Source organism: Camelina sativa, chromosome 17 (assembly GCF_030686135.1).
Source record: "Camelina sativa cultivar CO46 ecotype springtype chromosome 17, ASM3068613v1".
In the NCBI taxonomy this organism is placed as follows: Eukaryota; Viridiplantae; Streptophyta; class Magnoliopsida; order Brassicales; family Brassicaceae; genus Camelina; species Camelina sativa.
Window position 1 is genome coordinate 11,095,839 of NC_141896.1, and position 26,494 is coordinate 11,122,332.

General features: G+C 33.6%; 1 protein-coding gene, 2 long non-coding RNA genes and 3 pseudogenes across 6 annotated transcripts; 4 read left to right on the forward strand and 2 right to left on the reverse strand.

Moving 5' to 3' along the window:
- The first annotated feature begins 1,084 nt into the window (after positions 1-1,084).
- LOC147923489 (uncharacterized) lies at positions 1,085-2,774 on the forward strand. The gene is made up of 3 exons (XR_015586837.1): positions 1,085-1,429; positions 2,196-2,236; positions 2,464-2,774. It is a non-coding gene; the product is annotated as an uncharacterized LOC147923489 (long non-coding RNA).
- Positions 2,775-4,481: 1,707 nt separating this feature from the next.
- Positions 4,482-6,280, reverse strand: LOC104756758 (UPF0725 protein At1g23960). 2 transcript variants are annotated; one of them, XM_010479403.2, is made up of 6 exons: positions 6,067-6,280; positions 5,750-5,908; positions 5,425-5,620; positions 5,198-5,322; positions 4,986-5,072; positions 4,482-4,902 (listed from the first exon to the last, which is right to left on the reverse strand). In XM_010479403.2, the coding sequence occupies exons 1-6, from the start codon at positions 6,145-6,147 to the stop codon at positions 4,645-4,647; spliced, it is 906 nt and encodes a 301-aa protein (XP_010477705.1). In that variant the 5' UTR covers positions 6,148-6,280; the 3' UTR covers positions 4,482-4,644. The 2 variants fall into 2 exon arrangements, with proteins under 2 accessions (XP_010477705.1, XP_087351529.1); XM_087495403.1 differs by having other exon boundaries at positions 5,425-5,572; positions 6,067-6,224.
- Positions 6,281-15,219: 8,939 nt separating this feature from the next.
- LOC104756759 (uncharacterized) lies at positions 15,220-17,197 on the forward strand (annotated as a pseudogene). Its single transcript, XR_015587392.1, has 4 exons — positions 15,220-15,713; positions 15,851-16,229; positions 16,334-16,560; positions 16,665-17,197. The product of XR_015587392.1 is annotated as an uncharacterized LOC104756759 (transcript).
- On the forward strand, positions 16,447-16,899 carry LOC147923490 (serine/threonine-protein kinase PCRK2 pseudogene; annotated as a pseudogene).
- A 502-nt stretch (positions 17,198-17,699) lies between the features above and the next one.
- LOC104756760 (RING-H2 finger protein ATL47 pseudogene) lies at positions 17,700-19,281 on the reverse strand (annotated as a pseudogene). The gene has a single exon (XR_015587391.1). The product of XR_015587391.1 is annotated as an RING-H2 finger protein ATL47 pseudogene (transcript).
- A 3,373-nt stretch (positions 19,282-22,654) lies between these two features.
- LOC147923491 (uncharacterized) lies at positions 22,655-24,661 on the forward strand. Its single transcript, XR_015587394.1, has 3 exons — positions 22,655-22,907; positions 23,263-23,328; positions 24,162-24,661. It is a non-coding gene; the product is annotated as an uncharacterized LOC147923491 (long non-coding RNA).
- Positions 24,662-26,494: the final 1,833 nt, after the last annotated feature.

The window sequence follows — 26,494 nt, forward strand, 5'->3', positions numbered from 1 at the left end:
ATATCCAATTTAATTTTGGTTGGTCCATATATCTGTCTAGATTTAGGCTATCTAATCTCGTAGGCCTAACTGAAACTAAAGTGGCAGCTACGTTTCCAAGCCACGTGATGTCGAAACGATATATGTTAATTACACCCAACCAAAAAAAAAAAAACACACACACACACAGCAGCAGCATCCAAGGCTCATGTCTCTTTGAAGACTGTAGAGGCACGGTGGTGGATGAGTTGGCAAAACATATGCAAGTTATGGGGTTACACTTGCATGCGTTTCCAAATAATTTGGGATGATGATGTGACTAATCAAATAAACAACTGTTTGCAACAAATCCATGCCTTTTAATGTGCTATGATACGTATCATACATACATTTATATATCATCGTACGTGGCCTTTCTTAACCCATACATATAATTATCGTTTCACACTTAGTACTAAAAAACCCCTTAATATATATTGTTGTTCTACCATGTGAGTGTGCAATGTAAACGTTAGGTATATATATATAGAGCAGGCTAGCAGCACGTTCGTTTTGTGATAATGGGAAATGAAGTTGGGGAAATTAAATGATCACGGGAGTTTGATAAGTATATATGCAAATTAATTTTGAAGTGTATAAACAAGTACCTGAAGTAGTTTAAAGCAAAGAGTCCGACTCGCACATAAGCGGACAGATTCGACCATGTAAGTATCAACAGATTATTTATTTTCTAATGATTGGAATCCATACCGAAATGTTGTGAAACTCATACTATATATACATTTTGTGCTTAGACCAAAACTATGACATCACTTGATTATATTCTTCACATTATACTCTGAGAAACAAATTAATAAAAAATATCTTTACAATAAACAGTTTCGAGATTTTATAGAATGAGACAAAATCATAAATTATTTATCTTAGGAAAAGAGAGGGGGACATGCAGATTCATTGCAAAGGAACGTAGAGTAAAATATTTAGTCTTTAGGCAATGATCGGACAAAGGTTCGTAGATACAACGAGGCCTAAGGCCATGTTTATCGGTAGATCACATGGGTGATCTTGGGGCTTTTAAAATTAAAATTTATTGAACAGTACCCATAAGATCAGCCCAATTGATCTTAAATAAGATCAGTTCTTCCCACTGATCTAAAGGTGACGTGTCACACGGAAAGCTTGGTTTCAATTTTTTTTTCCTTCGACATTTTTTTTTCTTCGACATTTTTTTTCTTCTTCTCTCGCAGATGGCGACAAAGCGAAACGGCGACTACGACCACATCGCCGATGGATCCTCCTCCGCCGCGAAACCCTATCCATGATTCCGATCCTGAACCAAACACCGTGTCGATTTCTCCAAGCGACGAATCCTCAATCCGCGCTAAAGCTTCCACCTTCTTCGTTGAATTGCGAGCAGAGAGGAAGGAATCATCAACAGAGAAAAAAAATGGTAAATTTGCTTCGTCTTTCGTGAATTTGAGTTTTCGGGATTTGATATTATTGTTTGTTTTGGTTTGACCTAAGTCTTCTTCTAACAAAGGTTTCTTCATTCTTCGTTGATTTAGTTTTCTGTAAGCGATTGGTTATAGGGGTTTCTTCTTTCTTCTAACACATGGTAACTTTTTCTTCTTTTATGTTTGGGAATTTAGGGTTTGTTCGATTAGCCTATGCTTGAATTGTGTGTGAGCTTGAATTGTTCTCTTTAGTGGTTTATCTAACCAGTAGAAAAAGGTGTGATTTTGATAATGGTTTGACATTATCTAGAGATGTAACCACTGGGCTTAGTCTCTCGCTCTCGCTAGTTTCTTGTTACACTTCTGTTGCTCGCTGTTGCAAAATATCACTTATGGAACTGATGAATTAGAAAAAGCTTTAATGGTAGGCTCTTGCAGATGTGTTTTAGCCATCATCACTCTTTAATTATTTTTCCTAGTTACATTTACCATGACCAAGCTTGAGAAGCTTTAAGGTGATATTGATTAAATTGACAAACGCAAAGGGACAGTTTAAAGTGATATGTTTTGTAGCTAGTGTAGTGCTGATTGACATGTTTTTATTGAGATTGCTGCTTATATACTGCAATTTCTCAAGTTTACTCTCAAGTAGAAGAGATTTGCAATTTGTTTCAGTTGTTTTAAGCTTTTTTTATTGGTATATCTTTGGCACTTGATGATGGTATTATAAGCTTACGGATTTGTGCAATTTGCCTTGTGTAGCTTTCAGTGAGAAACTGTTTCATCAGAGGATCCGTGGTAAGGTACGTGCAGTTACCTAAAGATGGACTCAATGTTTTTAAACTGCTCCTTCTCCTTATGTAGAACTAGTAGAAATCACTGAGTTACAAAATGAGGTTTGTCTTGGCCTTAACATCAGTTTCCTGAAACCAACACAACGTTGATCTGTGATACATACATTGCCCCAATATTCTATGATACATTTCAATGTGTGATGATGATATGGCAATGAGAAATGTACCTCTGGCAGGTGATACATATACCGCATAGGCTCATCAGTGTACAAGTTTTTATTGTTGAATCATAGAGCTTACCAGTGGGGGAATTCAAAGCAAATAGTATTGCTTAGTCTGCGGCATTTACAAGTCTATTTGTTTACACAATTGTGCATCATCAATGTGATGAACAACAACTCCTCCCCCTCCCCCAAGAGTTCGAGTTTGTTTTTTTTTTTTAAATTTTATTTACAATGTTTTTTTCTGTTTCATAAAAATATGGCATTGTATTTTGAATTTTAATAAAATTTTTATAAGTTTGCAATTAAAATGTTATTTTATAAAAGTTTTAAATTGTTTATAGTTCTAAAAAAATATTATATTATTAAATCTTAAGATCTTATACCTGTTCTCCCAATAACTAACTTCTTAACAAAAGTTCTTAAGACCTGATCTTACAATATTTTTACAATATTTCTCTTCTAAGATCACCCTCACCTGATCCCCCTATAAACATGCCCTAAGGCTAGATGGAACCCACATGGGCGCAAAAAGATTTGAACACATCAGCCACGTGGATTAGGCCAAAACCCAATGTTATAGTCCCTTTGTAATTAACACTTCTGTCTCTGTTAAACACAGCAAAAGCAAACGCACTTTCGTGTCAATCATCAACATCAACTATTAATATTCGAGTGGAGTCTAATGTCACTAGCTTGTTCTAGATTTCCTGAGATACATTTATTAATATATGTTTTATAAAATTGAATTGATCTCCATACAAAAAAGGTCACTCACTCATGTGTGTTTTTTTTTTTCTTTTCCCTCTTGTGTTTTTAGTTTGGTGCTCAAACAATAAAAGATTTAGTTGACTAAAACTATACCCTAGCTAGTGATTTGGTGCATATAAAAACCTTATTTAAATTTCAAAATAGAATAAGAAGCCTTGGGAGTATTTAAATATGGACCACCCTTTTACGTCCATAATCCGTTGCATAATCAGTAATCACAAGTTCACAACTCAGTTTCATAAGCAAAAAAAAAAGGAATGGAAACGTCGCGATCGTACATAAAGGAGAGGGAGAAGCAGACGAAAAATTAACGGGTCGTGGGTCAGTATCCGGATCCGGGTCGGTCCAGATGAAGGTGAGGAAGCTCCGAGTGCTTATACCTGGCGGACGAAGATTGAACCAACCGGATCAGCTTCTTATCAAAGACTGCTGATTATATCGTTCATATTAAGTTTCTAAAAGCCTTTTCTGATATCTACTCACTCTCTCAAACATTTTGATTAGTCTTTTTCGTTTCTTCAATCTTTTTTCAATCTGGTTACTATATTCTAAACTAAATTTTATCACAACCTTTACGTAGAAAATTTAATTACTTTTTGTACGGTGTTTGGTGGGTTAAGTGGGCTTTCATTAGCAAAAAAGATTATCATATTTGGACCCTTAATAACCCCCATGAATTCTTTCAAAATGGGGAGATGATGACAGGTTTTTTCTTTGTTTCACCGACTCCAAATGCCGACGTTTGATTTTTGGAAAAAAAAAAAAAAGACTGATAAAATGTGAAATGAAATGGGAGAAATGATCGACGAGATTTTGACAAGAATGAATATATGAAATTGAATTTGGAAGTACGTATATAAACAAGTTGAGGTTTAAGCAAAATTAGTCCGACTGGTTTTACTTCAGAGAATATATAAGAGCTACTTCAACTGACAGATTCGATCGCGTACGTACTACGTAGGCATCAATAAATTATATTTTCTAACAGTGCATAAAATAGTAAAATAGGCTTGTAAACGTTCTAGTAATTCAGAGAAGATATAAGAGATAGTGAGATACTCTAGGACTTGTAGTAATGAATTTTTTTTTTTGCTAAACAGAATAAGAGTAATATTTAATAATCATCGATTTTTGGACAATGTATTTAAGTAGGTATGTATAAAGAAGCATTAATTTACATAGATATTGTACTCATTTCTTACAAGTCAAAACTTAAAAGTAATAAAATTAAATTAAAGTATACAGTATTAGGCAAATACTTATCTTGACAACTACATCGAATCATTATATTAATTAGACTCTCATAATGAGTATTACTCAACGTCTGACAATGCAACAAACAGAACATAGTATTAGTAGCAACTTATATGGTCCATCCCCTTTTTTGAATACTCTTAAAAAAACAAAGGTTTAAACCCCCCCTTCTCATTCTTTTTTCTCACCACCACAAAGCTTACCAACAAGAGTAAAATATCCTGTATCGTCCATGACCCTTCTGACGATAGCTTGTCGTTTAAGATTCACACCACTTGGAAAAACTTGTTGAGGGGCATGAAGCTCAGATATGCCCGTAAATGATATGTAGACATTTGCACATTTGGCCTTGAGCCTCCTCTTCGGCGGCAGCACATCTGTAGTTTCTATCACTACTTCCACAATATTCAACCCGGACAGACGGCTATACTGCAGCATAAAACAACAGTGTGGTGTTAATTACCAAACAGTGACCAATCATGGTGTGTCATTAACTGAGATTCAAAACTTACACGATTGATGGACCTATCAGCTGCACAAATTACAAGTTCCAAATACATCAAGATCCAATTATTATATTGCATGTCTGCTTCCTTGACCTACATGCAAAGGCAACAATTAATAACATATCAGTATCACTGCTGCTAGCATAACGGATCATGAGCACAATAAATCATAATTAATTAATGTAGTGTCGTGAGTGATTAATACATAGAGATCTTACCAAGTAAAATCGGTTTTGGTCTTTTAAATCATCATCCGAGGGCCAATCAGGCAAATCACCTATGAAGATACCAGAAGCGGATGCGCCACCGTGAAAGTGAGGTATAAAGGGCATCTTGGTGGTCACTGTGCGACAATTTTTATTAGTCAGAAAGCTAAGTGAATTTGTATTACTCATGCTAGACTACTATAATAAAAAATAAGAATAATGCAGTGACCACAAGTCACCTAATTCGTCTTTAGGTCTAGCAACGGAGACTGTCAAATCCAAACTCCCGTAGGTGCGTTCATCGACTCGAACTTGAAAATCTTTACCCGATGGGCAAGAACGTAGATCGTGTGCAAGCAGAGTCATGTAGTAAGAGGACACAAAGTTCTGTAACATGTTGAATTTCTTTAGGGACCCGAGATGGAAGTTAGTTCTCTGACAGAACGAAGAAAGAACAAAAATAAATGAGAAATGTGTGGGTATAACAATAACAGAGCAACATGTTGTAACATGTAGTAAGAGGACACAAAGTATGGAAACCAGAAGAGACTTAGATTTCGTTACCTTCAACATATTGTAACGATGAAGCCCCACATTAGCATAATGCTTGACCAACATACGGTGAGGATAATGGTCAACATAACGTTCACAGTCGTAGGCTATCAGTCCATTTATCCTTCCAATCATAGATGGCGGTACAACAACATGCTCTAAATCAAAACCCTATATATAAGCAAAATCAATCTATCATACCAAAAAAAAAACCCTAGAAACGAACTAGGATGAGAGGTTTAGGGTTAATTTTGTGAAACAGATGGGAACAAATCACAATTATATAGATAAATTCTCTAAACAAACGATTAAGAAGATGAATGAATTACTTCGGTTTCCGCCACTTGAAGCCAGTAAGCTCTCTGCAAACGGAAATACTTCTCCTCCGCCGTCTCCTCCGCCGTCTCCATAAAATCTCCTCCTCGTGTTTGGGATCCAGGCGATATTAGTTTCTATTTTACTTTTATATAGGGCGAACATTAGACGGACTTCAGTTGGGCCTTCTCAACCTAAATCTTATATCTGATTTACGAAACCAACCCCATACATAAAAAATATGTAATCTCTATTATCTTATTTTTTTTTTTTTCCCTCATATGTAATCTATTTCTATATTAGTATTTTCGAATGAAATTACAAATTTAAAATAAATGTTCGTTTTTATGAAAATTACAATATTTTTATATTCATATTAAAAAAAATTTACGATTAATTAATTATATTTATTATCCATATAATCAAAATTCTAACATTATCTATATAAAAAATATCTACATCATGTTCCAAAATTAATAATACAAATATTTGAAATATTTTTTCAGTATTCAAAATTATGATTCTCCTTTCATCTTTGTTTGATTTTTATCTTTTAATTGTTTAGAATCATCACATATATAAAGCTATTAAAAATCTATTATTTTTCCACATGATTCAGATTTGAAAATCTATTATTACTTAATTATTATTATGAATATGGTTTAAAATTGGGGGGATTTCAAAAACACCCCTTTTGCAATACCATTTTTCAAAAACACCCCTCTTTCAAACTTTACCAAAAAAGCCACTAAAATTTTGAAAATTTTCTAAATTTGTGTGTAAGCTTATTAATATATACACAAATTACCTTTATATGTGTGTATTTTTTTTAACTATTTTATAAATACAATATAAATACTTTTTAAAAACTGTTTATTTTTTAAAAAAAACCTTGTAAACCTTGTAAAAAACTTTTTAAAATGTTTTAAAACTTTATAAATATTTGGATTGAATCTCGAGGTAGTATTACGTAGAAGTACCTTGTGAACCATATAAAACTTTATAATTTTCATATTTAAAAAAAAAAAGTATTTTTGAAAATGGATAGATGAAAGAGGTATTTTTGAAAAGGGATACACTAAAAGGGGTATTTCTCAAAAATTCTCTTTAAAATTTTGTATATGGTTTAATTTGGTTTTTTAATTGAACTGTTTAATTTTACCTTTCATAGTAAAATATTGAATTGTTTAAAATATTTCTATTGATATATGTAAACTAACAACAAGTTTTAAATTATGAAAATTTAAATAATATTAAAAGATTAAATTAACACATCTGTCATATTGCATGACCATACAAACAAGAAAAGTTTGAATCAATATTGCTAAAAAAAAATATATCATTAACTCATTACCTCAATATATGTTAAATATTCATTTTACTATTTTTTAACAACGTCAATAAATATACAAAGAAAAACTAAAGTATAGTGTTAACCGGAATAAATTCGAAACTCAGAATAATAATTGATTCTATTAAATCAGTGGCATAAAGTAGAAACTAAAAAATATATAGATGTTGTCTTTGAAAATTCACCACATGCTCATGGATTGCCATTTTCGAGTTAAGAAATTGCTAAACACAAACTCTCATATCCGACGGAGCAATCACATTTGTATACCTAAGTGAGTTTGGTTACTCTTCATAAACTTTTTGAGTGCCCTTTATAAATTTTGATATATTTTGAATTTTTGAGTTTTGAATTCTGTTATTATGATATTTATTTTAATTTTAGTTCATTAGTTTGTAAAATTTATATATTTCTTGATTAGAACTCTACTTGCTATGTTTCACCAATAGTCACCGTGGAGACCGAGGCTGTACGTTTGATATATCGGAGTGGTACGACTCGCTCAAACGGACAATCTGTCATATATACGATATGAAAATTACGTTACCTAATAGAATAAACTTTGTTACTCAATTTCATTTTATGATTTTATTTTTGAATGAATTCTTTACTGATGGTGTTTATTAATACTAGGAAAGCGACCCGTGCGTTGCCGCACGGGGAGATGAAATCCTAAATTGAAATTTAACATTTGTAATTCATCCTAAATTCTTTTTTTTCTCAATCAATTTGATCGTTTTCACTTCTTGCTATTGTTTTCTGCTGATTAAAAAGCCAAAGATTCATTTCAATGTTATTATATTTTATGTTGTCACATACAAAAGTTAGCCTTTTTTAGAGTTTGATTTACTATGAACATTACTTTTAACCATATATAAAATTTCACTTATGTTTGTCTTCGACCATATGGTGCTATATATTGGTATCCTTTCTTAATTCGCTATTAGAAATTGTCTTTGTTGTTGATCATTATCAATCGAAATACATACGAGGCTGCTTCTCTCTTGGTTTATTTACTATATCGAGAAAGTACTAAATGCCACTTGTCGAAGGAAGGTCGAAGATTGGGATCGGAGTAGATGGCTGGATTGAGTTTCGTTTCCCCTTCACTTTGATACGTGATTTCTCTTTCCATAGATTACTGATTCACAAATCGCAATCAATATTCCGATGCTGTAAGCAAGTGGAGTTTGTATACAAATGATTTACTATGAACATTATTTTTAACCATATATGAAATTTCACTTATGCTTGTGGATGTTTTTTTCTCTCACTTTTAGATATGTACAAAACCGAGTTTTATATGACCGACCAATCAAACCTAATTGGTTAGTATAGAGTAACTCACATTCTTCAGCTACAACTTTTAGAGATATATCTTTGGCTGTAATGCTTTCCACAGTTCCATGCATGTTGGTCTCACGTTTTCCCTCAAAAGACCCCTTCTTTCCTCCCTTTTAATGGGTTAATCTTGATTGCTTTATTTCCTACTAACACATTTGATACATGGATTTGTAATATTTGCTTCAAATCACATATTCCTCTTTGGAAAAGAAAAAAAATCAAGACGTAACAGACTAAGAATGCATATAGACAAAAACTTGTACACTCATCAGCTATTCAATCAAAGCAATTCAATTAAACTACAAAAGTTCAGAAAATTAATAAAATATAGAACAGAGGATTTTATGTTGGTCTCTCCCAATCCATCCCATTCCACCATGTCGGCTGCGCTCCATCCAGGCTGCATCCCCTTTTATTTGATTTCCCACTTATGTCTATGAATCGGTACCATCATGTTCTTCAATAAACGACAGCGAAAACGAAGTCGATGTGGTGAAACATGTGATAATAATATCTCACCTTTTGATGTTCTCTTCTTTAGGTTAAACACTAATTTTATAAATTTTTTGCATTTTTTTTTTTTTTTGGCATTCCAGATCACTCTAAAAGTGACTGTTATACATTATGTTTTTAAAAAGTTGTATATACAGATTAGAAAGTCATCAAAGACTAAATAAGTTACCTTTAGTAGATCTTTTCTTTCTAACTTGACTTGTCATTTGGTCGTGCTTACGCTTTCTAGAATTTGATTTTGTGTTGTCACAAGTATGTCTGGCTTTTTCTTCGGCACTCTCTATTTCCATGCTCATTTGTAATATTTCTATATATTATCAAAATGTTTGACACCCAGAAAGTATAAGAAATTATAATTCAACTAAAATTTTTAAAAACTTTATTTACAAAAAATGTAAACTAACCTAGATCATGAACATCTAATGGAAAAAAAAAATAATAATAACATTTATACCATGTTTGTTAGAAAAAATAAATAGGTTAAAATAAGAACATATTATAATTATACCATGTTTGTTAAAAAATTTTGGCTTATCCGTAGCTCTAGCATCACTGCATATCATCATGCCTCTCGTATCTTGGTTTTGCTTTTTCCAGAAAGTCAAAAAATAAAATCTGCACATTGAGAATCAAAAATATTAGCCATGCAAAAATATGGTACACGTACTTAATAACATTAGCCATGCAAAAACATGAAAACCGGAAAGGCTAAAAATTTTGAAGAGACTAAAAGTTAACAAAACTAAGATTAATGTATGAACTTAATAGTGTCGACTAACAGTAATAATAATCTAACCGAGAAACACTACAGGTCATTCGCAGCAAAAATATTAAATTACCTTGAAGTAGAGATTGATGCTTGAATGTTAAAAAAATACTTCAATAATACAATTCTTTAGTACTCAGATAATAATTTTTCGAAACTTGTTTATGTAGTCAAGAAAAGTTTTTATATAATAAACAAAGAGGTGTAAGACATAGAGGTGTGAAATGTAAAGGTGTAAAAATTAATAGATGTGAGACATGGAGGTACAACAAAGAGGTGTAACACATAGATGTGTGAAATTAAAAGGTATAAAAATTAATAGATGTGATTTTTGAAACCAGGAGGTACAACAAAGAGATGCAAAGACTAAGGAGGTGTGATTTAAAAGGTGTAAAAACTAATGGATGTGATTTTTGAAACCAGGAAGTACAACAAAGAGATGCAAAGACTAAGAGGTGTGATTTAAAAGGTGTAAAAATTAATGGATGTGATTTTGGAAACCAGGAGGTACAACAAAGAGATGCAAAGACTAAGATGTGTGATTTAAAAGGTGTAAAAATTAATGGATGTGATTTTTGAAACCAGGAGGTACAACAAAGAGATGCAAAGACTAAGGAGGTGTGATTTAAAAGGTGTAAAAATTAATGGATGTGATTTTTGAAACCAGGAGGTACAACAAAGAGATGCAAAGACTAAGATGTGTGATTTAAAAAGTGTAAAAATTAATGGATGTGATTTTTGAAACCAGAAGGTACAACAAAGAGATGCAAAGACTAAGAGGTGTGGTTTAAAAGGTGTAAAAATTAATGGATGTGATTTTTGAAACCAGGAGGTACAACAAAGAGATGCAAAGACTAAGAGGTATGATTTAAAAGGTGTAAAAATTAATGGATGTGATTTTTGAAACCAGGAGGTACAACAAAGAGATGCAAAGACTAAGAGGTGTGACTTTTGAAAGATGGGGGTGCGACGAAAAGACACGATTAATAATTTTAAATCGTTGGATTAAAACTGAAACTAATTTTATCCGTTGGATTAAAAATTGACACAAAAAAATGGGTTTGCTATTATATATATACATCGCATTTTCAGATATCAGTGATATTCATTTTAGTCAAAACCACTTGCATTTCCATCAAATATCCATTTTGATCCACACATATATAATATTTGTTGAGGGAAACAAATTATAGCTCTGCACAACTCACTGAAAATAAAACAAAATATCAAATGGTGTTAATTACTTATGAATATATATGAGAATTTGTGAGAAATGTCTTTTTTTTTTTAAGTTACTAGAGGGAGTCTTGATATAATAATAATAAAAAAATTATCTAATTTGAGTTCAATGATATAGTGAAAGTGATTGTTGAGTTTGGAAATGAGACTTTGTGTATGTACATCACATTTCTTAACTCAAAAATGGCAATGAATTTTAATTCATTAGCATGTCGTGAATTGTTTAGGACTCATTTATAAAACACTTATCTATTTCTACTTTATGACTCAGAAATTGTTATTTTGTTCAAAAGTCTGATAAACTACGTAGATAAGAATATATTCTATTCCATGAATCAATAGACAGACTTGAATCAATATTCTACTGAATCGTAATCTGCACTTTTTATTTTGTAGCGGTCGTAAAGTAATGTCCTCTATTCCAATTCCATGTTAATAGGCTGGAAAGTTTGTCATAAGCAATGCATGATTTATCAGAGCTCCATCATTCATGGATATACAGTTAGGGCATTATACAAAGCAGTCTTGACATATTCGGAACAGGTAGCTACGTTCTAATGTTAGATTGTGTTTAGACCTCAATCAGTCGTAATAAACCCTTCCTAATTAATATGGTCTCGTTGAGAATATAACCATGAGACTCTTATTCGAGTGGCGGTATGGTGCATTGGGGAATATGGTGATATGTTGGTTAACAATGTGGGGATGTTTGGTAATAAATGAAGATCCAATAACGGTGAGCATCAGCGGCAATCTTAACTCATCATTTGCTCCATGATTAATATGCAGATGCTTTTGATTCTTGGGATTTCTTGTTGGTTTAAAAAATGTGCAATGAGTATTTGTTGAACTTTTGGTGTTGGTAAGTTTACTTGCACTCTTTCTTTAACAAACGGTTTTACTCAGAATATTTTTTTAATTTCATACTTTCATGTACAACTACATTGACCACACATACAAACTTATAACAAGGTTTTTTTTTTCTTGCTCATTACTCACAGTCTCTCACTCAAAAGCTCTAGTTTAACAACTACAACATAGGCTTTACCTCTACGTAATAGCCTAATTTTACAAGCAAAGGTAAACCGCTAATCCTTAGACTTCTAACAACTCTCAACAACCCATATATATGGCACTCTTCCTTAATAATTCTCCAACTTATTCATTCCATCGTAACTTAAATAACGAATTTGTGCTATCTGTTTTTATCTCAACTCGTCAGCATCGTAACTTAAATAACGAATTGTGCAAAATGCATATGCGCTCTGAGTATATGAATAATGAATTTTGGCTGTCTACCAGAAACTTTAGGGCCTTATATCTGAGTAGATGTTCCTTTTTGATTTGTTGGATATGAATTTTGAAAACAACTTGCGACTTGAAATATCATCTTGACATAATTATATAACTATGGAGTATTGTTGGGTACAAACCAACGTTCCACATCGGAAGGTTTAAGTTCAAACATACTTAGTATGAGACCTTTTGGGAAGAAGCCCAATAGCAAATCCGTGCGGGCTTTGCCATCTCGGCCCAAGGCGGACAATATCATACTAATGGGACTTGACTTAGGTTTAGAAAACCCAACAACTGGTATCAGAGCCTAGGTTGAAATAAATGGACCTAAAAAGTGGGTATGGGATTAATGATTAGTGTGGGAGAAGCTCCTCAATGTGACACAATAAGAAAGGTACCTTGTGAATAAGGAAGCACCAAGTTAATGGTGACAAGATTTCGCTGAAAGGGAGACCTAAGGTTCGTGGTCCTTGGTTTGAGGGGGAGTATTGTTGGATACAAACCAACGTCCCACATCGGAAGACTAGAAAAGAAGTTTCTAATAAATAAGCCAAGTCCAAAACTACTTAGTATGAGACCTTTTGGGAAAGAGCTCAATAACAAATCCGTGCGGGATTTGCCATATCGGCCCAAAGCGGACAATATCATACTAATGGGGCTTGACTTGGGTTTAGAAAACCCAACATGTAAATCATTATACAAATATTAAATGGGTATATAGCTGTTTATTTGCATAGTGAATATTTATTATTTTAGGCATTCAAAAATAGTTGCAATTGCAAAAATAATAACTATGGATTTATCATCTTGACGTAATTATTATGAAGATAACTATGGAGATCATTATACAAATATTAAATGGGTATATAGCTGTTTATTTGCATTGTAAATTTTTAATATTTTAGGCACTCAAAATAGTTACTTTATAGTCTTTGTTTGGGATTTGAGGTTCTTGGGTCCTTTTTTTTATACAAAAGTTTTGATGTTTGGTGTCGGAAAGTGACAAGAAAGCTAAGTTTGACTTTCTTGTGTATGAGAAAATTGATTCAAAACTCATGATGTAACTATACTACAGTTACAGCTTGGTCTTGCAAAGGAAAAGAGTTTTGGATTTTGGATATCGATAGTTTGCATTTATTACAAGTCTTGCTTGAAGATCAACGCATATTTTTTATTTGAAGCAAATTCTAATAATTTGATAGAAACTATCCAATACCGACATAGAAACATTAGAACATGTGTTGTATATGATTTTATGTTCCTTTGATTTGTTGGATATGAATTTTGAAAACAACTTGCGACTTGAGATATCATCTTAACAGAAATATTGATGAAGATAACTATGGAGATCATTATACAAATATTAAATGGGTATATAACTGTTTATTTGCATAGTGAATTTTTATTCTTTTAGGCATTCAAAATAGTTGCAACTGCCAAAATAAAAACTATGAATATATTATCTTGACTTAATTATTATGAAGATAACTATGAAGACCATTATACAAATATTAAATGAGTATATAGCTGTTTATTTGCATAGTAAACTTTTAATATTTTAGGCATTCAAAATAGTTACCTTATAGCATTTCTTTGGGATTTGAGGTCTTTGGGGTCCTTTTTTTGTACAAAAGTTTCGATGTTTGATGTCGGAAAGTGATAAAAAAAGCTATTTGACTCTCTTGTGTCTAAGAAAGGTGATTCATAACCCATGATGTAACTCTACTACAGTTACAGCTTGGTCTTGCAAAGGAAAGGAATTTTGGATTTCAGATATTGGTAATTTGCATTTATTACAAGTTTTGCTTGATGATCAGCGCATATCTTTTATTTGAAGCCAATGCTAATAATCTGATAGAAACTACCCAATACCTACATAGAAACATTAGAACATATATTGTATATGATTTTACCAAATAGTGGATGTTCCTTTGTTTTGTTGGATTTGAATTTTGAAGACAACTTGCGACTTGAGATGTCATCTTACAAGTCTTGCTTGATGATCATCGCATATGTTTTATTTGAAGTCAATGCTTATAATCTGATATAAATTACCCAACACCGACATAGAAACATTAGAACATGTGTTGTATATGATTTTACCAAATAGTGGATGCTCTTTTGTTTTGTTGGATTTGAATTTTGAAGACAACTTGCAAATTAAGATATCATCTTGACGTTATTATTATGAAGATAACTATAAAGATCATCATACAAATATTAAATAGGTATATAGCTGTTTATTGCATAGTGAATTTTTATTATTTGAGGCATTCAAAATAGTTGCAATTGCAAAAATAATAACTATGGAAATATCATCTTGACGTAATTATTATGAAGATAACTATAAAAATCATTATACAAATATTAAATGGGTAGATAGATGTTTATTTGATTTGTTGGATATGAATTTAAAACAACTTGTGACTTTAATCATCTTGACGTAATTATTATCAAAACAACTATGGAGATCATTGTGAGGGTTCCTCACCTAACTCACTCGAATGCTCTCTTTGCTCTTTTTAGAGAATAATACAAATATGAGTAATCATTATTTTTCCCTACCAATAATGATTTCATCCCATTTTTGGATACTCTTTATAAGTTCTAAAACTTCACAAGAGAAATAATATATTTGACTTCACTATTTGAGTTTCTAATTTTCAGAGACCATTTTTACTTGGGAGTACTTTTTGAATTACTCTCAGTATTGGGCCCCAATTTCCCAATAAAAAACCTATTTTCGAGTCCAAGAAACTGAGTATCGTTGTTTTGGGAAGCAACTGAACAACCCTTTGAGAAACGCGACATGCGTAAGCCCATTGGTAGACGCATAAATATAAAATAATTTTTTTCTTTGCTTTCTTCTTTCATTCTTCCTGACTTTCTCTCTCTTCTCTCTCGTTCCAAAATTCAGGAAATTCAATCGATTCATGTGAATCTGTTGAATTTTTTGGCTAAATCTAGAGGTTTGTTGGTGGTTAACAGATTTGGTGGATAACAAGATCATCTCTTTGTCTAAATTCACTCTTTGGGGTTTGTGAATTGTTGCTTAAAGTCTAATAATTTCTCTTTTCTGGCATCTGGGTAACAGATTTTGATCGGAATCGGCAGCGGAAGAAGAGTGAATTGTTCATCCTTGTCTTTCCATGGTATGTTTCTACTTCGTTGGTTCAGTTTGATTGTTCTTAGTACATTCAATCTCTTTACTTGATCGTTCTTTGCTTAATATACCGGGAAAGTGAAGATTTTTTGCACTGATAACATGTTATCCCCTTCTTAATTCCAGCTTACTGTTCTTCTTGGATTTTGCTTTAATCAATCGAAGAAGACTAGATTTGGTCCATGTTGGTTGTAGTATTGATTAGTCTGTGTAATCTTGTTTGCATGCCATGTATATTCGTGTGAAGCGCATGAAAACAACTTACTTTATCCAATGTGATCCAACAGAGACTGGTTTGGATGTTAAGCAAAAACTGTTTGCCCTCATTGAGCAATCATCGTCTGGTTTTAATGTCTACTGAGGAAATATTAGAAGATTCAAAATCTTTAGCGGATCAGAAGGTATGAGATGTTTGACTGTATCATCTATTTATTTATCTATCTTGCCAATGTTGGGGAATGAATAACAACAATTCTTGTTCAAGTTCAGTGAAGAACCATCTTAGGTATGTGGACACTGCCACCATTTGCGTATTTTAAGTCTAAATCTCAAATCCTTAATCTGACTTGACCATATAATCAATCATTCATTCTTCGATTTTTGTCACAGGTGTGTGTGAGTTTCGTAAGAGAGGTCAGAAGCAATGATTGGGTTATTCAAGGTAAAGGAAAAGCAAAGAGAGCAAGCTCAAATCTGCCACAAGGAACTTCAGCAGGTCTGGTATGATTGGGGAAGGCGGGTTCGGTTGTGTCTACTGGGGAACGATCAAGAACTTAGAAGACCCTTCAAAGAAAATCGAAGTTGCGGTTAAACAGCTCGGCAAAAGAGGGTTGCAGGTAACGTTTCTTCATCTTCTGTTAACAGAATCTGTTAGTGTTCACTCATTCATCAATGGATCATCATATAACTTTGGATATCATCATGCTTTGGTTTTTTGCAGGGTCATAAAGAATGGGTTCCGGCTCATAGTAGATCCGAGGTTAGAAGGGAAGTACATGATCAAGCCAATGCAGAAACCAGCGGTTGTAGCCAACCTTTGCCTTGCTAGGAACCCAAAGGCGCGTCCAAAGATGAGTGATGTGTTTGATATGGTGACAAAGATTGTGGAAGCTTCATCGCCTGGGGTTGGTGGCAAGAAGCCGCAGTTGGTTCCGCTTAAGAGTCAAGGAGCTTGAGTCAAGGAGCTTCTAGAGACGAGGAAGAGAAGAACAAGAAAGCTCTTGATGGTGGCGAAGGAGGTTGGCTGGAAAAGTTGTGGAACCCAAAGAATGTGAGAGCTTGTTGATACTGAGGCCAAGTCAGAAACAAATTATAAATACTGTAATTTAACAAACTTGTAAGAGCTTGAGTTTTCTTACATTCAATTTTTTTTCTTTTACTAATTTTGTTAATTCTATTGTTTGGTGTGATGTTTACATATTAAGCTTATGAAACGATCGATTTTGAAATATTATGATTTAGGTGCTTTAGAAATTTTTTGCAGTGCTACTCACCTGCAAGCAACAAAGTGATCATAATATTTCAACAAAGTGATCATTTACTATTTGGTCTTATTCATCCCTTATGTTATTTCTCTGTTTAGGTATAATATGTTTGATGATCTGAATTTTGTAAAATTTTATTTTTCCTATTTTATGTAAAAAAATAATATTTAAATGATTAAGTAACCTAAGTGAGTTTCTCTAGTGGAGGGATAATTTGTTAAAGTTTCTAAATGAGTTGTTTAAATTAGTTTAGTATTAATATTATATGATTAATTAATACATGAGCAATTTGAGAGGGATGCTGGAGTAATGAAGCTCTAAATATCTGTCCCACATGTATAATCGTCTTTTATCTGAAAAGTTTTGAACTAATTTAATCTCTACACTCATCAAAAGTTGTGCAAATTAGAGTTAACCATCTCAGAACCTCATCTACTTTCGAGTTCAAACTTACAAACTCAGATTAAGTTTCTCACACTTTGTGACTCTGATTTATGAACATAGTTTGATTAGAACTAGAAACATCCCATATAACAGTACCACTATAACACCATCAAATAACAAAAAGCTTATTCCTCTCAACACACAAACAGAGAGAGAGATTCAGCAATAAAAGACACAAAAGAAACACTACAGTATCGTGTTAACCAAAATGAATTCAAATCAAAACTCAGAATCAATGATTCAATTAAATCCAATAGCAGAAAATAAGCTACCCTTTTGATTCTGTACCTAAAAAACCCTTCTCAATCAAGGACCCTGAAATCTCCTTCCATTCAATGCTAATCCAGTAGAAACTGTACTACCAGATCCAGAACAAGCATAAGTAGAAGAAGAAGAAGAAGAAGTACCCACAAGATTGGTTTCTGATGGATTTGCAAACTTTGATCTCTTATTAGACCATTGCCAAATCTTCGACACAGAGAAGCTCTCACCTTTACTTCTCATATTAATCTTCTTCCCTTCCACATTACTATTATTATTACTCTCTCCTTCTTTCACATTCTTCAAACCTTCATTATTAGGACACAAAGCCACAACCAGATCTGATTCAGCCACTATGTACTGATAAGACCCCATTGAGAAACATCTTCTGTTATCAAGATTACTGTTCACATTGCTACTAGTACTACTACTCACACACCCACCACTCGTCTCTTCACCATTGTTAATATTACTGCTCCTAAACTTGCCAAGCCTAACTGAAAACACTCTCTTCCCAATCTCATTCTCAGCTTGTTTCTTCTCCGGAGAAACCCTAGTACCACCTCCATCATCTCCGGCGAAAAACCCGAAATTGAAATCAGGGTATTCAAACTGATGACCTAAAGAGAAAAGGGTGCCTCTACAAAGCGGACAAGTCGAGTTCGAGAGAAGCCACGTATCGATACAATCAATGTGAAAAGCGTGGCTACAATTGGGAAGCAATCTAAGCTTATCATCCTCTGAGAATTCACAGAGACACACAGCGCAATCGAATGGTTCTTTCGTACCTTTGATCTCTTTGTAAAGAAACACGGGAAGAGCATCGATCAAAGCTTGATCTAGACCTGAATCGTGGAGATGAAAAAGCTGCTGAAGCTGTCTTTGGTAAGTATCGGAGTCGGGGAATTCTGGGTTTCGATCAGATTCGTTCTGTGATGAAGAAAGGCTCGATCTTTTCTTCTTTAAGTAGTACCTTACAACCAAATGTAGAACGCTGCAGATTAAGAAGACGACGGATACGAGAACGATGATGAACAGAACGATGGGGCTTATTCGATTACCACCGGAGGAAGATGAATCGTTTGATTGATTCAAAGTAATTGGAGAAGGAGCAGGAGATGAAGAAGAAGAAGACGGCGAGATTTGATTCAAATTCTCGTGGAAACGATGAATCATCTTCTCAGACATTTTTTTGGTTTTTGAATGAAGAAGAGAACAGAGAGAGACACAACACCATTTAAGTTTAAGCACACTCTCTGATTTGTTTAATCATAAACCCTCAATTTTTTTTTTATATTCCTTAATCGAGTCAAAGAGGTATAGCATGGAATCTGAAATGATTGCTAAACAGATTTTGGCAAAACCAGAGTCACATAGAGAGAGAGAGAGCGCTATACTACCGTCATTACATTAATTACTTTTAATTAAATGATTAATCACTTAAATTGATTATGAAGTTATAAATAACCACTAGTGTCTAGTTACATTTTTTTTTTGGGGTATGGAGCCGAGTGCTTGATTCAGGGATCTGGTGCATAGCAGTTTCCAAAAAATATAGAGTTTTTTTTCTTCTGAATATGTTAATATGTGAACCCAAGAATTGTTCTTTTTATATTAATTCAGTAGCTAATAGCCTAATACTAAGTTACTAACACATTTAATTATCCAATGGTAGGTAATTAGGTCATTTACAAGGTCGTTAAATAATAACGAAAAAAGGGATGAGTCCATAATAATCGTTCATCATTCGTTGCCATTAATTTCTGAAGAAAAGAATCACTCCAAGTAAAGTAGAGTTAAATAGTACAACTAGTAGTGTCAGTTCAATACTAGTATCTAGGGACTCGTTTAAACAAACAGAAGCAACCAAAAAAAAGATGAATATTTTTGAATTTAGAGGTAACCAATTAATCAATCACATGGTATAATGTCAACTAGTAATAGTCCTTTTAAAAAAAAAATTAACATTGGAATTTGGAATCGGTGAAATAAAGAAAAAGCCTGTCATCATCACCACTTTTGAGAGAATATCTAGGTGACAATTCATGGGCTGTAAAGGGTCCAAATATGATAATCTTTTGCCAACATAGGCCCAACTAAAACCAACATACAAAACAAAGTAATTAAAATTTTCTACGTACAGTTTTTGATAAAAATTTGGTTTAGAATAACAAAAAATGAAAGACGACGACGAAACTAAAAAGACTTAATCAAAATGTTTAAGAGAGTGAGTAGATATCAGAAAGGGCTTTAAGTAACTTAATCCTCAACTCCAAATGTACGATATAATCAACAGTCTTTGATAGAAGCTGATCCGGTTGGTTCAATCTTCGTCCGCCAGGTATAAGCACTCGGAGCTTCCTCATCTTCATCTGGACCGACCCGGATCGACATCCTGAACCACGACCCGTTAACTTCTTCGTCTGCCTCTTCCTCTCCCTTCTTCTATACGATCGTGACTCTTCCATTGCCTTTTTTCTATTTGCTTATGAAACTGAGTTGTGATTATGCAATGGACGTGAAAGGCTGGTCCATATTTATATGCTCCCAAGGTCTTCTGAATTTATTTTTATTTATAAATAAGGGCTTTTTATATATTATTTTGTTGTTGTTGTCGTCGATGATCGTTTTTGTCCACACGCTCGATGTCTTTGTCCTTTTGTAGTTTCGTTGTGCATTGCTTGTTAGAAAACAAAAATAGTTCCAAATATGAGTATAATAAACTCTGTCGCGAAATTTGATATAATGTACATATTGGTAAAAGTATATATATTCACTAATTCCTTTTTGGTTTTTTTTGTCAACTAATGTGTTATGTAAATTGGAACTCGAATACCAATCACTAGGTTATAATTTTAGTCAATTAACTTGTTTGTTTCAACACAAAACTAAACACAAGAGTGACTTTTTTGTATGGAGATCATTCAATTCTATAAAACATATCTACTAATAAATGTATCCAAAGAAATCTAGAATAAGCTACTGACATTAGAACCCACTCGAATATGTATAGTTAATATTGATGATTGACAAGAAAGTGCGTTTGCGTTTGTGTTGGCTGAGTACAACAGAGACAGAAGTGTTACAGAGGGGCAGTGATCAATAACGATTGGGTTTTGGCCTAATCCATGTGGCTGATGTGATCAAATCTTTTGCGCCATGTGGGTTCCATCTAGCCTTAGGCCTCGTTGTGTCTACGAACCTTTTCCGATTTGTCCGATCATATTGCCTAAATACATTCATTACTCTTGAATCTGCATGGCCCTCTTTTTTTGTTTCTCTAATATGTAAATTACTTCGTTAGCACTTAGCGGTAGTACTCCAGCAGTATCGATCGAGTATCACATGATTTGTTTCATTATCTAAATCTCGAAACAATTTATTCTAAGACATTTGTATCTCAAAGTATATAATGAGAAGATTATAACCAATTGATATCAATTATAAAAAAAATAAAGAATCATAATATATAATAATCAAGTGACATAAGATCATCGTTCTAGTCGAAGCATAAAATAAAGTATTACTTTCACAACATTTTGGTATGGATTCCAATCATTAATTAGAATCGAAAATACTTTATTGATGCTTACATGATCGAATCTGTCAGTTTATGTGTGAGTCGGAGTCGGACTATAGTTGCTTAAAACTCAACTTGTTTATACACTTCCAAATTAATTTGCATATATTCTTATCAAACTCTCATGATCATTCCCCCCACTTCATTTCCCATTTTATCATAAAACGAACGTGCTGCTTATATATTCGTAACGTATACATGACACACTCACATGGTAAAACAACAATAAAAGGTTAGTAATAAGTGAAACAATAATTATATGTATGGGTTAAGAAACGCGACTATAATATATAAATATATATGATAAGATAGCACATTAAAAGACATGGATTTGTTGCAAACAGTTGTTTATTTGATTAGTCACATCATCCCAAATTATTTAGAAACGCATGCAAGTGCAACCCATAACTTGCATGTGTTTTGCCAACTCATCCACCGTGCCTCTTCAGTCTTCAAAGAGTCATGAGCCTTGGTTGCCTGCTGTGTGTTTTCTTTCTTCGTTCTTTTATTTTCGGACAAAATCAACAGATCTCGTTTTTATCTTTCGTTTCGACACACGTCGTTTGAAAAACGTAGTTGCCATTTTAGTTTCCGTTAGACACTTAGACCTACGCGAGCTTGCCTAAATCTAAGACGCAAAAGGATCCATCATCCATATAAGTTTAATAATTCAAGGTCCTATCAAAAAAATAAAATAATTCGATGTCAAGACTCAAGAGAAATGTCCAAAATTATAATCTCGGATGGGAAACTATTAGATAGATGCATGTCTTTGGACTTCGACAAGCTGTGTCTAGTGACCACCTGTGTGTCTCTCAGTCTCAACAATATTCATATTCATATACAAAATAATATTTCATTAATGAATGTATTGGTTTCGTTTCATAAATAAGATATGAGATTTGTATGAGAAGGCCCAACTGAAGCCCATAAATATGATAGAGTTCTTAGGCCATATTTATCGGCGAAACAAAGGCCTGATCTTGGGCTTATTTTAATTCGAAAAAATTGAACAGTAGTTATAAGATCAGGCCTTCTGATCTTAAATAAGATCAGTTCTTGGGGTGATCTTCGGGGCACGTGTCTTGCGGACATTGGTTGCAAAATATATTGTGTTTGTATCATTTTTTTTCAACTCACTCGGGTTTTCCAAAATTATTTTTCTTGTTCTCTCCGAAGAGAGGCGAAACCGCGAAACTCCGATACCTTCCTTCGTCTCCGATTCCGGTGTTGTTGCGACCACTTCCGGGTATCTCTTCTTCTCCTCGTGTCCTCGTCTCCTCGTCTCCTCGTGACCACCGAGCTCGTCGTCTCCACCGTCTCCTCTGTCTCGCCAAGTCAACCTTGGTTCCTTCGTTTCCTCGTCTTCTCTGTCTCTTCCGTCTGATCTGTCTCCTCCGGCTTTATAGAGAAGGTAAGCTTCGGCGATTTTAACCTAATTTCATTTCTGAATTAGGTTTCGATTTAGGTTTTCAATTTTAGGGTTTCGAATTAGGGTTTTCAATTTTAGGGTTTCGATTTAGGGTTTTCAATTTTAGGGATTCGATTTAGGGTTTTCAATTTGAGGGTTTCGCTTGAGGGTTTTCAATTTAGGGTATTGAAATTGTGAATTAATAGATTTGTATGATTGAAATTGTGAGGGTTTTCAATTTTGTATGTTTTGTTAAATCTGACAATTTTGTATAGCTTACTATTATTTTGTTTATCAGGTTAATAGATAAACGTTAATTGATTGTGGCTTGTTTTCGGTTTGTTTATGAGGCATATAGGTGAGGCTATCGCGTGCAAATTCTGTCAGACCATCAACAACAACATTCCTTACTCGCAAGTAAAAGGTTAGTCAAATGGTTTGTCTCTTAAAAATGGTTTGTTCTTTTGTTTGATTGTGAATAAATTCATTACTCGCAAGTTAAAGGTAAACTTGTTTCAAAAAATGGTTTCTAAAAATTGTTTGATTTTTAGTTGTGATGGTTACGTTTCAAAAATGTTTGATGTTTAGTTGTGATGGTAAACTGGTTTTAGAAAATGTTTTGGGAATTAGTTGTAATGGTAACAAAACTTTAGTTGTGATGGTAACAAAACTGAAATTAGTTGTGTAGTAACTGATTATTAAGACATTTTTAGTGGTTGTAGTTTCCTTGAAAGTGTTGTTTGCTTTGTTTTTGTGATGGTGCGATGGTCTATGTTAGTTTAGTTTTGCTAGTATAGGCTATAGGTGTAAAATGCGATGGTCTATGTTAGTTGTTTAGTTGTGATTTTCTTTGGTCTATTATTTAAAACACTAAATGTCCATTATTTACTTCTGATCTGATTCTTGACACTCTCATTGCCAAGAAGGAAACGCTAGATGAAGATGAAAAAGCGCTAAAGAAGAAGCTAATGGCTGAACTGTTTTAGCTTTAGGGTTTATGCTTGATTATGTTTATGAACAAGCTTTTAAGTTTGATTTTATTTGATGTTTTTAATGACTCAGCTTATGTATGTTTTATTTGATGTTTTAATGAATCGGCTTATGTATGTTTCATTAGATGTTTTTAATAAATCGGCTTATGTATGTTTCATTTGATGTTTTTAATAAATCGGCTTATGTATGTTTCATTTGATGTTTTTAATGCCAAATTTTTGGTTTGTTTTGGCTTCTAATCTCGCGTATATGTTTTGGTTTCAGGTTTAGGAAGACATGTTCTCTGACTATGACGAGGGCATAAACAGCCCCTTAAACTATAGTTCCGACACAGATGATGAGGCTGACACCGCTTACTATGAACCGCAACCATTGAACCGTGAAGCTGGTCCATTACCGCAACCATTGAACCGTGAAGCTGGTCCATTACATAGTCTGCGGAACCGTGAAGCTCAACCCAAGGAAGAAGTGATCCAACTGAAGGAGCAAGTTATCCAGCTGAACGACCAAATGATCCAGCTCAAGATACTTGTGATCCAACTCAAAGATCACGTGATTCAGCTCAAAGACCGCGTGAACCAGCTGACGGACAACGTCAACCAGCTGACGGAAAGGACCATCATTTGCAACCCGTGATATGTTGGTTGTTGTTTTTTCTTCGAATTCTGAACCCGTGATATGTTGTTGTTTTTGTTTCTTTGGAATTATGTACCCGTGATATGTTTAGACTGAATCTTTTGTTGTTTACTTTGCCTTGACGAATACTTTCTCTTGAACCCGTGATGTTTGATCACTCTATATGTATGAGAAGACCACAAGTTTCACAAGATCAAAAACATACATTTCTCTTAACAAAACAAATAATACTTTCTTTCATCAAACACACACATTTCCCTCTCTCACCAAACACATATATTTCTTTCTTTCATCAAACACAAACATTTCTTTCCCTTCTAAACTCTAATATTTGTGTTTAATATTACTTGTTTGGTACAAACACAAATATTTGCTTTCTTTTCTTCATTGCTATGGCATCTTCTTCCAACAATTTTCACTACCATTATGACCCCAATAATGATAGTTTAAACCAATACTTTCAAGAGCAATTTAATAACCAATTTGAAGCTGTTGAAGAGGCTATGCCGGTGGAAAGAAAACCACGTGAATATATTGATAGAAAACGAGAAGAAGGGCATGAACGTTTGTGGAACGATTATTTTTCAGATAATCCGACTTACAATGCTCACCACTTCCGGCGACGATTTCGAATGAACAAGCTGCTGTTCTTGCGTATTGTGAATCGTCTAAGTGAAGAAGTTCCATATTTTAAGCCAAAAAAGGATGCAACCTTCCGCAATGGTCTATCACCCCTACAACAATGTACTGCAGCAATTCGACTTTTAGCTTATGGGACTGCGACGGACTCGGTTGACGAATACATACGTCTTGCTGCTTGTACTGCTCGTAAATGTTTGGAACATTTTGTTGTCGGGATAGTTGACTTGTTTGGCGCTGAATACCTACGCCGACCAACACAAGAGGATCTTCAAAGGTTACTATTTTATGGAGAACAGAGGGGTTTTCCCGGGATGGTTGGTAGCATTGACTGTATGCACTGGCAGTGGAAAAATTGCCCAACCGCTTGGAAAGGAATGTATTCAAGAGGCACCGATAAGCCAACAATTGTTTTGGAGGCAGTAGCTTCACAAGATCTTTGGATATGGCACGCATTTTTTGGAGCTCCAGGTACTTGTAACGATTTAAATGTCCTTGATCAATCACCAGTATTTAATGACATTATTTACGGTCGAGCTCCCGAAGTTACGTACTATGTCAACGGAAATGAGTATAATTTGGCTTACTATCTGACGGATGGTATTTACCCGGAGTGGGCGACATTTGTTAAATCCATCCCACAACCACAACATCCGAAACATCGTTTATTTGCACAAAAACAAGAAGGTGCACGAAAAGATGTTGAGCGTGCATTTGGAGTCTTGCAATCTAGGTTCGCCATGATTAAAAATCCAACTCTTTTATGGTCAAAGGGTAAAATTGCATATATAATGAGAGCATGTCTCATACTGCATAATATGATTGTCGAAGATGAACGAGATTCATACACACTCTATGACGAACAAGAATTCCAACAAGAAGATGGAACTGGAACTACTCCGGATCTTACCTTTTCAGTAACTATGTCTACAAATCTTGAAGGTTTAGGTGATGATGGCCATACATTAATTCGTGATAAACAAGCACATCGCAAATTAAAGGAAGATGTGATTGAGAATATTTGGAATAAATTTGGTCATTTGTATTAATTATATAAAATGTTTGTCTTCTTTAATTAATTAAGTAATATGTTTGTTATTTTTTTTTAATTTTAATAAAAGTTTTATAATTTTGCAATTAAAATATTATTTTATAAATTTTTAAAATTGTAATATGTTTAATAAAAATATTAATAAACATTACATTATTAAATAGTTTTGAACATTCTTGAATTATATATTAAACATTAGTCTTTGTATTTATTAAACATTTTTATATTTCTAATATAATATTATATTATTAAATCTTAAGATCTTATATCT